Source organism: Xyrauchen texanus, chromosome 4, assembly GCF_025860055.1.
Source record: "Xyrauchen texanus isolate HMW12.3.18 chromosome 4, RBS_HiC_50CHRs, whole genome shotgun sequence".
NCBI classification, from domain to species: domain Eukaryota; kingdom Metazoa; phylum Chordata; class Actinopteri; order Cypriniformes; family Catostomidae; genus Xyrauchen; species Xyrauchen texanus.
Genome location: NC_068279.1, coordinates 27,645,431 through 27,658,841, shown reverse-complemented (window position 1 = coordinate 27,658,841; position 13,411 = coordinate 27,645,431). Strand labels below are relative to the sequence as shown.

General features: G+C 38.1%; 2 protein-coding genes across 4 annotated transcripts; both read right to left on the bottom strand.

Annotated features, from left to right (window-relative positions):
* Window positions 1-2,832: 2,832 nt before the first annotated feature.
* Window positions 2,833-4,609, bottom strand: LOC127639772 (zinc finger and SCAN domain-containing protein 12-like). 2 transcript variants are annotated; one of them, XM_052121985.1, is made up of 3 exons: window positions 3,982-4,609; window positions 3,399-3,665; window positions 2,833-3,234 (listed from the first exon to the last, which is right to left on the bottom strand). In XM_052121985.1, the coding sequence occupies exons 1-3, from the start codon at window positions 4,529-4,531 to the stop codon at window positions 2,870-2,872; spliced, it is 1,182 nt and encodes a 393-aa protein (XP_051977945.1). In that variant the 5' UTR covers window positions 4,532-4,609; the 3' UTR covers window positions 2,833-2,869. The 2 variants fall into 2 exon arrangements, with proteins under 2 accessions (XP_051977945.1, XP_051977953.1); XM_052121993.1 differs by having other exon boundaries at window positions 3,399-3,632.
* Window positions 4,610-8,918: 4,309 nt separating this feature from the next.
* On the bottom strand, window positions 8,919-11,486 carry LOC127639814 (piggyBac transposable element-derived protein 4-like). Of its 2 annotated transcripts, none has more exons than XM_052122066.1 (2): window positions 11,261-11,486; window positions 8,919-10,955 (listed from the first exon to the last, which is right to left on the bottom strand). In XM_052122066.1, the coding sequence occupies exon 2, from the start codon at window positions 10,317-10,319 to the stop codon at window positions 9,474-9,476; it is 846 nt and encodes a 281-aa protein (XP_051978026.1). In that variant the 5' UTR covers window positions 10,320-10,955; window positions 11,261-11,486; the 3' UTR covers window positions 8,919-9,473. Both variants share the same exon structure in this region, with proteins under 2 accessions (XP_051978026.1, XP_051978033.1).
* Between the last annotated feature and the right edge of the window lie 1,925 nt (window positions 11,487-13,411).

The window sequence follows — 13,411 nt, the reverse complement described above, 5'->3', positions numbered from 1 at the left end:
GACATCCCGACTCTCTCTCCAATTTCCTACCCTGTGGAGCTCACCGAGATAAGGTGTACCACATGAACATAAATAATTACCGGTATATAATAGTGATTTAGGATGTAATTCATGCAATAACATCACCTTGTCAATATAAGTATTTATTCCCCAAAGGCTTGCCGTAGAACATGTATTTCCATATGCAGCTTTCATTGAGCAAAGAAATTATATTCAATAAAACCAGATTGTTTTGTCTCCATTCTCTGAATTTATTAGTCATTTTTAGTGTAGGAGAACTCCAGAAAAATGCTTGGTGACAGAATCACTATTACAAATAGTGATTCTGATTATATGCAGCTGTGAGTTGATCGCTGATGAAAACATTCATAACAGCATGACATCTCGTCAGTTCTTCAGTAAAAGAACTTGTTGGTCACTTGACGAGCCCGCAAGAGTCTGCTTTGGCAAAAGAACATTTTTCAAACAATTGAAAACTTTTCATTTTCTGGAGCCATTAACTCAGGGAGTCCCGATGGTCAAAGTATTAAAGACTTCCCGCTGGCAGATGCCAATATACACCTACCTAATGCACAGTCTCTCACCAACTGGCTGGCAATTATGAAATAATAAATTATTGTAATTGTACATTGTAAATGAAGGTTACTCCAGACAATCGCAGGAACAATCGGCTAGTTTGACAACAGCTTAATTTGTTGCCCGTGTTTTCCTTTCCCAGTGTTGTCAAACTGAAGACCAGAAAAACAATGCTTAATATTACTGCTCTCTATAAATACTTAATTCTGATTTATCAATTTCAGAATTTTCAAAAAAGTTTTTTTTTTTTTTTTTACTTCCCATTAAACTATATAATAGACTTTTCACCTAGGCAACTGAGATTACTCATATAACTGTGCTAATTTCACCTCTCTCATTTCACTCATGAGGCCTCTTTCTAATATAACAGTTTAAACTCGAATACATGTCAAGTAAAAAATTATTTAGCCAGTCATTATTGCATAATAAATCAGGCCACGGTTTTCAAACGGGGAGGCACGCCACTGAGCATGTCAGGACACATAAATATAATAAAAATTTATAGCAAAGATAAAGGAAAACTTCTTGGCTCAAGGGTCAATAGTCTGGCTTAAAAGACCGTAGCTCTATGCCGCTATAATACTGTTAAAATGTCATGAACTCATGCTTATCACATGAGTGCATCCATGTACCGGTTGCACGAGAGCGAATCTCTTCACTCGTACACAGATTTCCTTCACTCTCCCACAAAACTGGACACATTTACCCTGCTTTATGAAATCTCCCTGCACTCGCTCAGTGTGTTTGCATGCTCAAAATGTGTCGTTTGCACTCGCAAATCAATCATAAAGCCATATAGCTCTGCCTCGTTCATTCGTCAAGACGTGTCCATTATTACGAATTCAACATGATATATGGTTGACGTGTCTTTTTTGACAGATGAAGTTTCACAGAAACAGACTGGCTCACGTGATGCGAGTTTATTACAAATATAGGCTAAACACAGTTAAATAATGCCATTATCATAAGGACAAACTTGTATTTGTAATAGAAATAATGCAAAATACAGTTTCATATTATTATTAGAAATATTTATAGCTGTTAATCACACATAAGTGTATGGCGCATTGCCGAATGAGTCAGACGGAATTTAAGGTTACTGATCATCTTTGGTGAATTGCTTCAACTCCTGATATATTATGAATTTGGTAATATGACACTAGAGAAAAATCTAAAGATATTTTAAGATAAAGATTTAAATAAGTGGCCAGAAGAGCAGCCTACTGTTGTTTTTAGTGGAAGATTTTTTTTTTTTACATTTAGCATAGGCTCTTATTTAATACTGACAACATTGTTGTGTGTACAGTATTATTATAATAGGCCTATACAAAAGAGATGGTTATTGACTTTTGGTGAGCACAGAATGACCGCTCTCTGCAGAACATCGATAGCTCCTCTGTGGAGATCGTCAAGAGCACCAAATTCCATGACATTCACCCGGTGGAGAACCTCACCTGGTCCCTCAACACCAGCTCTATTACCAAGAAGGCCCAGCAGCGTATCTACTTTCTTCAAAGGCTGAGGATAGCACATCTCCCAACCAAAACATCCTCACTACATTCTATAGAGGGATTATTGGGAGCATCCCAAGAAGCTGCATCACTGCCTGGTTTGGGACTTGCACCGTTTCGGACCGCAAAGCCCTGCAGAGTTAGTGACTCTGGACAGCTGAGAAGATCACTGGGATCATGTGGTTCCGTTTGTCCTATGTTGTATTATGTAGCACCATGGTCCTGGAGGAACATTGTCTAATTTCACTGTGTACTGTACTAACTGTATATTGTTGATCAACAATAAAAACCACTTGACTTGACTTGATAATGTAAATATATAAATCTGCCAAAAAAAGGGAGGGTTAAGAAGGGTGCAGTCTTGTAAATTGTTTAATCCCCTGCTTTAGGGTGATACAAGACCTTTCAGAGTTTATTTTGCAATAATGACTGAAATACTTTACATTATCCTTACTTCTTACTTTTATAACAGGACAGCAATCATTCAATTTCAATGATAGCTCTCATTAGAGCAATACAGAAAGATACACGGTTTCATTTTAAGCGTTCTTATTAAATAATTCATATTAAAGTACACCAGAGTTCTGTCCAGATTCAGGGTCTTATTATCAAGCACATGCTTTTGAAAGGCATTAAGGTATAATGGGAATCAATTTGGCAGATGCATTTCATTTAAACCAACTTTTAAAAACACTCACTACAAAGACAGGCCCTCTAGAGGAATTTGAGGATAATGCAGGTATGTAATTGTATATCACTATTGACTTAAATCAATGGTGGATTTATACAGGTGTTGTGATGGAGCACTGATGGAACCTCAAACCACCACCATTTCGAAAGGTTTTTCCACACTGTTCACAAGCATAAGGTTTCTCCCCTGTGTGGAGGCGGAAGTGCCGTGTGAGTGTCAATGCATGGCGGAAGCGTGCACTGCAGACAGAGCAGGCATATGGCCTCTCTCCTGTATGGATCCTTTGATGGATCTTGAGATGGTGCTTACGGTTGAAGTCTCGTCCACATAGGCTGCAATGATACTGGCTTTGGTCGGTGGGAAACGGATGGCGCTTGGGGCTCTTATGGTGGTTGTTATGGCGTTTTGGGAAGTGGGCATGCTGGCCAGAGGACGGAGATGACAGGAAATCTAGGTCTGTGGGTTGGAGTAAAGAGTCAGATGAGTGCAACGAAGGAGAAAAAAGGAGAAAATAATGTGTAAAAATCTTGCTAAAATGGATGTAATTGGCATCTATCAGTGGACTCAAAGCAAATTAATTTCCCTTCTCTAGAATGGTATTTGTCTTATACAGTACTAACCCTTAGGGAGGTTGGTGGACTGGCAGTGCAGGTTTGATTGATAGCTCTCTGAATTCAATGGCTCAGGTCTCCAGTCTTCAAGTAATTGAGACTGAGCCAGAGAGAAGCTGTCTGAGTTAGGCTCCTCCACTCCAGAGAGAGACACAGGGATTGCGCCACCATAACCCTCATCTTTCTCTACCTTTACAGACACTTCAAAGGATGACCCCTCACTGAGCACACCTGCATCTGCACCTGTCCCAGCACATATCTGCTCATTTTTTATGTCTGAAAATGGAGCGTGAAATGTAAGAGGAATGATCAGAAACATTCCCAGTAGCATTAATATGTGTACAATGGTTTGCAGGTGTAACTTGAACACTGTCACCAAGTGTAGCATATAGTGGCACCAGTACAGATGCAGCACCATAGTTATGACAAATAACAACTCAGAGGGGTTAGAATGCGCACGTAACTATTAAACATGGATGGCAGATCATGGCACTGAACATTGTGACCACTGTTATACAAAGCTGTTGGTTACCGCACTATCCCTGATGATACTTGGCCACTTTAATCAATGCAAACCTTAATAACCGCTTACCATTTGTCTCATGTAACCTGTGTTGGATGGCTTCTTCCAGTGTTTCTGAAGTCTGAGCGCTCGCACCTCCAGATGGGATCTCAGAGGGCGATCCTCTCTGGACACATACCTCATAATCACGTTCGGAGTCCATAGTAGGCTCGGGTTCTTGTATGGGGCTCGAATGCACTACATTACGGTTATTTAACTGCCGACGCCCCCGCTGAAGCCTACACCTGATGCCAGGTGTTTTTTTCGCAGACTGACTTCTAGTGCCAAATGGAAAATCTTCAACACCTTGAGGCTGTTGGTCCAGGCGAGCACGCACAGTCGTCAGTTGTGTTTCAGCTGTTTGCAGCCTAAATTTTAGGATACTGTTGTCCCGTATAGCTTCTTGAATCTTGTTCTGTACGTCTCTGAGCGCTCTGTCGAGCAGTTTGGTGATCTCGACAACGGCGATCTCTACAGCAACACCAAGCGCGTTTTGAAGGGTTGCAGTCAGTTCGTCTTGAAACGAGAGCGACACCTCAGCAATCAGAGAAGGTCTCGCATGACTGTCGTTTGCGTCCATTTTGATGAGGAAATTTCGTTTAAAATATCCTTTTTGACAATATTTTGGTATCGTATGAAGAGAAGAGCTGTTCCTCTCACTGAGGAACGCAAAAGTATCAAGCCGTTTAACAGTTGGCCAACCAAATCCTTCCCTGACAAATCATTCCCTTGCATGTAGAGACAGAAACAACAGAAAGTGTGATCATATTGTTTTAAAGGAGCCCAATTAAAACCCCTAACATTTTGAACCCCTAAAAAATTTAAATAAATAATATACACAACGTGTATACAACATTTTCTATAGGTTTCAAAGGTTTTAATTTTTGATAAATAAAACTCCGCAATACTACGTATTTCCCCACGTTGTCATTGGTTGACAGAAGAACGACGACTTACATTTCAGTAAGATTTTCGAAATTTTATTTTTTCATCACGTTTTTACAAAACAATGCTTCCTTCACACCCATCTCTTATCTTTTATAAAATTATATTTATGCAATCCCAGATGTGGATGACTTTCTTTCATCTGCTGAATTCAAATTATGATGTTTAGAAGAATTTTCTCAAATTGAATGGGTGCCAAAATTCTGAAGCTCCAAAAAGCACAAAAAATCAGCATAAATTATCCATTCGACTCCAGTCGTTTAATCTGTGTCTTTTAAATCGACATGATAGAGAGAAAAATATCAATATTTAAGTTAGTTTTTAAATGTAAATTCTCCTCCCTGCCCAATAGGCAGCGATATGCACAAAGAATGCAAATCGCCAAAAACAAAAGAAGGAGAATGTGTAAGTGAAAGTTGAGAGTTATAGTAAAAAAATTACTTAAATATTTATCTGTTTCTCACCCACTTCTGAAGACACTGATGTAAACACTGTAGTCTTATGGATTAGGCTACTTTTATGGTGCCTTTTTACGCTTTTTGGACCTTTAAAATTTGAGATATTCTTTGTGTTCAGCAGAAGAAAGAAACTCATACACATCTGGGACGGCATGAGCATGAGTAAATAATGGCAGAATTTTCATTTTTGGGTGAACTATCCCTTTAAATGGTGATCTCATGGACATATTATTATAACTAGATTTTTCAAGACTAGTAAAACTAATTATTCTATCGTGTTAAAGCCAGACACAACCAACCCAGTACTGCACAGTATACACTACTTTACTTTAAATGCAATTAGTTCTAATCTCTTTTTGAAATAGAAATTATAATGAATTACAATAGTATAATGATTTATTAGGGGGGCAGGAGGGGGAGGAGAGATATCACGAAGTGGTGAAAGTTTGATATGTTTGATGTAAAATGAAAATCCTGTTGTCTACTGCCACCTGGTGGATATTTTTGTGAATTTCTTGAAGTGAAAAATTTGCTGATGTTGATATAGTAAAACTGACAATTAAAATTATTATTACTGATATTTTAAAAGGAAAGTTTACTGAATATAGGCAACTTGTGCTTGGTTAAAAAGCTTTTTAAAATAATTTTATTGAAAAACACATTGAAATCCACATATCAGATATGATACAACAGGCTTTTGAGGTATATCACTCAATCACCATTGCATTCCATTCAATATTATTCATATTTGAAGTGCTGAACTGTCATACCTTTCTATACATTTTATAGACCAAGGGAAGGAAGTTGCCATGGCCAAACTCCCAAACATTTGGTATCTCTGAAAAGCCCAGGGACACCTCTGATAATACCTCAATTTTACTACTGTGGCATGTATACAGCCTGATCTCGTGAACATAACGTGACCATGGTAACATTTTTGCAAAATTAAATTACGTTATGACATGTTTGGCTTCAATTTCCCAGTGAATTGTACATTCAGTAATCAGACTAGGTTTTTAAGGTGCTTTTAGACTGAGATTTTAATGAGTAAAACGGACCTCCTTAAAAATTTTAACCTAAACCTAAAATATTGTGATCTAAAATCAAATGAGAGGTAGACTCAAAATAGACATCCTTGTCTGTGTGTGACTTTCTTCTGCAGAACAAAAATGAAGATTATTAGAATACTATTTCAGCTCTGTAGGTCCATACAATGCAAGTGAATGGGTGCCAACATTTTGAAGCTCCAAAATGCACATAAAGGAAGCATAAAAGTAATCCACAAAACTACACTGTAAAAAGTTTTCTGTAATTTTTACAGTGTGACTGTAAAATTATTTACAGTATGATTATTGTATTTACATTTACAGTAATATTACTGTATTTTCATTTACAGTATATGTACCGTATGTTCATTTACAGCATATGTACTATATTTTCATTTACAGCATATGTACTGTATTTTCATTTATAATCAATTGAATTTAAATGTAATTTAGTTAAGATTTCATTTGTATTTTTTTGTATTAATATTTTACAAGAAAATCTAATTGTAGCATACCTACAGGTAAAGTGCATAATTAGTTGATGATCCATGACATTCAAATCACTGAATCATTCAAATCACCATTACAACAAAATATATATATATATATATATACTTGTGCTGCAACCCTCATTTGGAAAAATAAATATATAAAATGATTTATAGACCCACTAATTAACCTAATATACATGTGGGAAAAAGTATAGCAATGGGAGGAAACTCAAAGAAAGGCACTAGCTGGCCAGCACATGCATACCCAGGATGTTCTTACTTCGAGACAACAATTCTTACCACTGAGCTGCCCTTTTTCAGCCTAGACAGGTTGGCATTACAACAAAATCACTGTCCATTTTCCCACCAATGCACTTCACATCCCTCATCTACTAAATGGCCAAGTATTTGTACACATACAAGGAATTTTACCACAGTTTTTCATTGCTCTCAATGCGCTTACACAGGATTTATATTATATTGATCAATAATATATATATATATATATCAAAGTGGATTGACCCCAACCCAAATTAGGAATATGAATTCTGCGCAATTTGTTGTCACACTGTCATTTAACAATTGGTGTTATGCTGCTTTTGAAGTATTTAATGATGTACGAACATCTGAATAAACTCCAGTGTACTGTCCGCCTCTTCCTGGTACTGCACATTGACTACATAGTAGCAGCCAAACAGGACAGCTAATGCTGATGAAAAATCTGTTAGCTCCTGCGGCTGGTTGATGACTCTGCCCTCCATAGTTAGCATCCATGTTTTTGCTTGGAGAACAGAATCTCCTGTAACAAACACCATCACAGCAGCTTTTTAGTATTGTCACAGGCTATGTTCAGCCTATGCATAAGAGCTTAAAGCTGGTGTTGTACAGACCCACCATCTGATCATAATCTCAGCCATAGTATCAATTAATTCAATTATTTTAATAGCCTTACCAAGTGAAATCACCTTGGGATGCTGGGAACAGTGAAGCTTCTCTCTACATCTGCAGGAGTTGCAGTGACCTAAGTGCAGCAATTAACAAAAAGTAGGAAGAAATTCATTAAATATATAGAGAACATACTTGTGTCTTTCTTTACAATACTTTCTAATAGGCTCCTCTATAGAGGTTATGCTTATATGCCACTATGTGTTATATCTTGTGATACAACCCCTTGACCAGCTCAAGTATGTCTGCCTATCTTGCAATTCACAGTTAAATTCTATTACAGGCTTATTACCTGTAAAGTTTGATTTTTGAATGATGCAAATAAAATGGACCCTCAAATGCATGACACATGTATACAAAACAGGAATAGTCTTTGAAATGTCAAACTATGATTCTAATTACAATCAATATTCTCTAGAAACAGCTGTTCAAATCCGCATTAATACCTACATCGGCCAAAAGAAAAGTGAATCCTCCCTTTCTCTGAAGTAGGCCTACGTCATTGTGGTAATCATAGATGAAAACTGCAAGGTCAAGTTGACAAATGTAGAATTAGTCAGGTTTATATTTTGATATGGTGGTAAAACCAGGAAAGCGTTCACACAGATAAATTACATTTTTACAGTAACCACAAACTAGTTGCTTGATAATTATCAACCACGAAACATAATATTATGAGAGGCTGCCGATCTAATGGCAATGTTTTAATATTAAAGTCAAATACATTGGTTTAAGAGCCAGTTTCTTTCTTTTGTTTGCCTTCAAAGTCTAAGGGGTTTTAAGTCTGCCTGGCACCATGTTGATATTTTGGCTTCTGGAATGGTCAATTTTCATAGCAGAGTGAAGAGTCATATTTCTGGATTCTATAGATTCTCAGCTACAATGTGGATGCATTGTCAATACACTTCTTGATACACTTGTACATGTTCTGATGTGATATATCACCAAAAAATAAAAAAAACAGAAATTCAATTTTGTTGTTTTTATTGTATAAAAAAATATTAAACATGAATAAGGAATTTTACAACAAATATTTATTCCTCAAAAGGCTTTAGAACAACTTCAAAAAAAAAAATGGGTGAAAAAAATATAAAGAAACAAAAACAACTATTTACATTTCTGTGACTATAGTCACCATACGTTTTTTTTGTTGAAAAACACAGAAGAAAATATAAAAAGGAACAAAAATGTTCATTTGAAATGGAATATTCTGTATCAATTTAGTAACATCCAAAAACCACCACTAGATGGCACTGTGCACTGCATTTGAAAGACTTGAAAGATTGATGTGCTTTTCATCAGTCGTTCTTTTCTTACATGTTGTGCCACATATGAAAGCAGTTACGCTCTGGCTGTAGGCAGAGTGGCACATCACACTCATTGCATTTCCATGAGGTGTCTTGTCTTGGGAGCCCATCTGCCTTACATTTCTCACACCTCAGCCTTGCAACTGGTTGTGAGATTGGCACAGGCGTATGTCCAGTTCTCCTCTGTACAGGCATGGCCCCGACTGTGACACCACACAGCTCAGCCACAAGCTGCTCCATGTAGGCCCTGTGGGTGATGAGCTGGTTGGCTGGTGTGTTCCTCAGCTTTTGAATTCTCTGCACATTATAAAGCCATTGGTCACAGCAATGTCAACAAAATGAAAGAACATGGTTCTGTACCATCTTCTGGTTGTGTGGTGAACAGAGTAATACTGTATCAGCTGGTCCGATAAGTCCACTCCCCCCCATGTACATGTTGTAATCAACAATAGGTTTTGGTACTGGTATGTTTGTCTCCTCCCAGGATCCATCCCTCTTTTTCAGCTTCCTCTTGACAGTGTCCCCATCATAAGCAACATGGACACTGCTGCACATTGCCACCTCCCTGTTGTCCATCCACTTGGTGAAGACAAGGTTACCTTCTCTTATCCACCTGAGAGATCCTCTGGGGGATTTCTTGGTCAGTTGGTTTATTTTTGTTTTTGGAGCCTCACGTATGGTACCACAGGCTCCAAAATTGAGGGACAGCAGGTGCCTGAAGAGTTTTGGGCTGGTGTAAAAATTATCACAGTAGAGGTGATAACCACTGCCTAGGAAAGATGGCCTCATCAATTCCACCACAGAGTCAAATGAGAGCCCTAGCCCAGAGGCCAACCTGCTTTTACCTGTGTATATATTGAAGTCACAGGTATAGCTATTGCTGGAGTCTGCCAGCACAAACAGCTTTATCCCCCACTTGGTGGGTTTCGCTTTCATGTACTGGGTCATCCCAGTTCTTGCCTTGGTGGCCACCATCCTCTCATCAATGGAAAGCTGCTTCTTGGGATGGTAGGCAAACTGACAGGCGGCCTTTATCTCAGTCATCAGTGGCTTCAAGCGAAAGAGTGTGTCATACTCATCTGGCTGAGTCTGCTTCTTTCTGTCATTCACAACGTCTTCCTCTGGGTCACTCATATGGATGTTCCAAGATATGGTACGGAACCAATCCCTTGTCATCACAGTGTATGGAAATTTTTTTTTTTGAAATAGTCACTTACTGCTGGGAGCTTTAGAACTCCCATGTACAAAACTAAACCAATGAATTTTAACATCTCTGCAGGGTTGATGGTGGTCCACTTGTACCTTTTCCCAGCAGCAATGTTTCTCTCTGCCAGCTTGTTTGTGTTGGCACACAATGTCCTGATTGTATCAGCACTAAAAAAGTGCTTGAAAAGGCAGAGGGGGCTTTGCTCTACAGAGGTGTCCAATTGCACTCCAGGTTCCAGTCTGGGGCAAAACCTATGTGGAATGGGGGCCACATCAGGATCCTTTTCGGTCTTCCATCCTTGTTCCAGCTGGTCTGGTGGTGCTGGACATCTGACAGGTGAAAGTGACTAGCGAGCCAAACTGATTCTGTTACACAGAGGGCCTCCTACCCCTATGAGGCGAACTCAAGGCAGGGGTTGCAGATGATCTTGGTGGCTCTGTGGCAGTGCTGGAGGAGCCGGGTAGAGGACGAATAATGGATCTGCGGGCTGCAGGAGGAGGCCTAGATCTGTGGGCTGCAGGAGGAGCAGAAGCGGTGCTGTGTCGAAGAGGGCGAGCGGTCGGGGTCCGGATGTACTCTGCTGCTCTGTGGTTTCCTGATTTAGACTAAAACACAGATTTTGTCATTAGTTTAGATTCCCACATATCAAAAGTTATTTCTGAAAAGCTACAATAAAATTTCCCTAAAAAAACATTACAATAAAATAGACAAGCAAAGTAAACGAAATCGCTTATAAATGAAGATGGACTACATGCGGCCAAAACGTGCACATTATTTTGGCGCACATTATTTGATTACTGCTCCGTTATTTCTGAAAAGCTAAAATAAAATTATTTTACTAAAAAAACGATACAATAGCCTACATATTAGACAATATATTAGCAGCAATATTGCATTCATAACTACTTACTCCTCAAATGGATCGATTCCGTCCAAGATTTGATCCTCTTCACCCGAATCAAACCGATCTGGATCAGATCCGTCCTCACTCTCATCGCTGTCGTCAAAAAGGATTTCAACAACTTGGTTGCGAGTAAATCTTGGTTGTGCCATATTTCTCTTTGAAAATAATCAATTGCAAAGTACAAATAAGCATAGGCTATCTCCAAATGTGCGCGTCCAAAGACAGTGTATAAAAGGTTGCGTCAGCAAACAATTTGGGAATCACACGTGGAATTGATTCCAAACCCCTCCCCCTTTTTACGTTCCTCGGACATCTGACAACGTCATTCTTTGTTTTTGGTCTGTGATTGGTTCACACACAGGTCTGTGATTGGTTTACACACACCAACAACATTTTATATCGTTAGATAAAATAAAGTACAATTTCTTTGTTTTGCGGTAAAATGCTATAGATTTGCACTAAAATACGGAAGGCTTATCATTCGCGGAAGTCAACACAGTCTATGCAGACGAATGTCAGCTTTTTCATAAAAAAAAAAAAAAGTAAGTTAATACCGTGATCCATTCCGAAGTTATTAATAGATATGTCAGGGGTGCGCACTACGAAGCTCTAGCGTCAGTCGACTTTCCTTACCGTTACGACGGAAACACCAGAAAAGACAAAAGACACCTCCAATCTGGGACTCGAACACGATCCAGACTACAACCTTGAAAAAAAAAAAAAAAACATTCACTTGAAAACACTGTCTCATAAAATAATAATAATAATAATAATAATAATAATAATAATAAAATCCGTTTGAACATCGGTGTTGCTTAACACTCTAGTATTTCACATTAGATATTTGCGTTAGTTCAACACTCCTGGTTAGCTAACGTTAAAGCGGCAGAGGGACTCACAAAAGTTGCGTTTCTCTGTTTAACTAAGGGTTTCTTCAGCTAATTTAATTGATATTAACATATTCACAAGTTGATAATATCACCGTTATGACGGCAATCACCAAAAACTCTTAGCCAACAGCCAAAAAAAACGGGCGCCAAAGACAAAAAGTTACTGTTAATAAAATGTTCTTTAATCAGGTGACGCACGTTAGTATGCTGTTAACATTACAAATCAATACATTTGAAAATGTCTCCGTTTTATATAATTAAATATAATAATACAAACAATATACTAACCTTTTCGATGAATCACCGTTGTAAAATTTAATTCCTAGTTGTCCTTTATCTCACTTTCACCAAACAGTATGGAAAAAAAATATTTGAAAAGAAATCTCTCTTGCCATTGGTCAGTTTTTTGTGGGCAGGTTCACTACTGTAAATGGATTTACAGTACAGAAGACTTACTGTAGAATTACAGTAATGACCATATATTTTCCCATAATCCTTTGCTATTTACAGTAATGTACTGTATACACATTTTACAGTATCTTGCTGTACGTATTACAGTAAAATACCGTTCAAATTACAAAAATCAGTTACAGTGTAATTATTCTATCCTGTTTCACATGTGGTGTATGTATTTCAACATAAATGAAGCCCAATTAGGCATCATAATTTATAATTAAAGTCAGTATAATTTATGTTTAAGCTATCACAGCACATTTTTTCGAACCATTTTTTTCTTGATAACCATATATCATGATCCAGTTGATAAAAGAGATAACAGGAATTATTTTTCGTAGATTTTGACACACAAAAAAGGCCAAAGCCATCCAACAGGTGTCGCAAACACCACGCTTTGAGGGATGCGATATCACAGGACACTTGCCAATGACCGTAGAAAAGGGGATTCCGCATTTAATAATTAAAAAAAATGGACAACTCTGTGAAAAACAGGATCACGTTACCTTTCCTTGTAAAATAATGAATCTAAAACAAACAATATTTGACACGACTTCCCTCTAACTTACCCAATCTAAATTCACAAAAGCAGTTAAACGAAACGATAGTCGATGTAGAATTAAAAACGTCTCAAGAATCTGGGACGCGAAATATGTTGATTTAACCATGTTAATTCTGAACTGAACTGTCTCATTCAACCAATCCATCTCCACACCGAATGCACTGCTGTCTGTTGACACCTTGTACATAATTTACCATAAACCACGGGGTTATCAGTTTCATAGAAGCACGGAGGGGCATCCGAGTGTGCGGG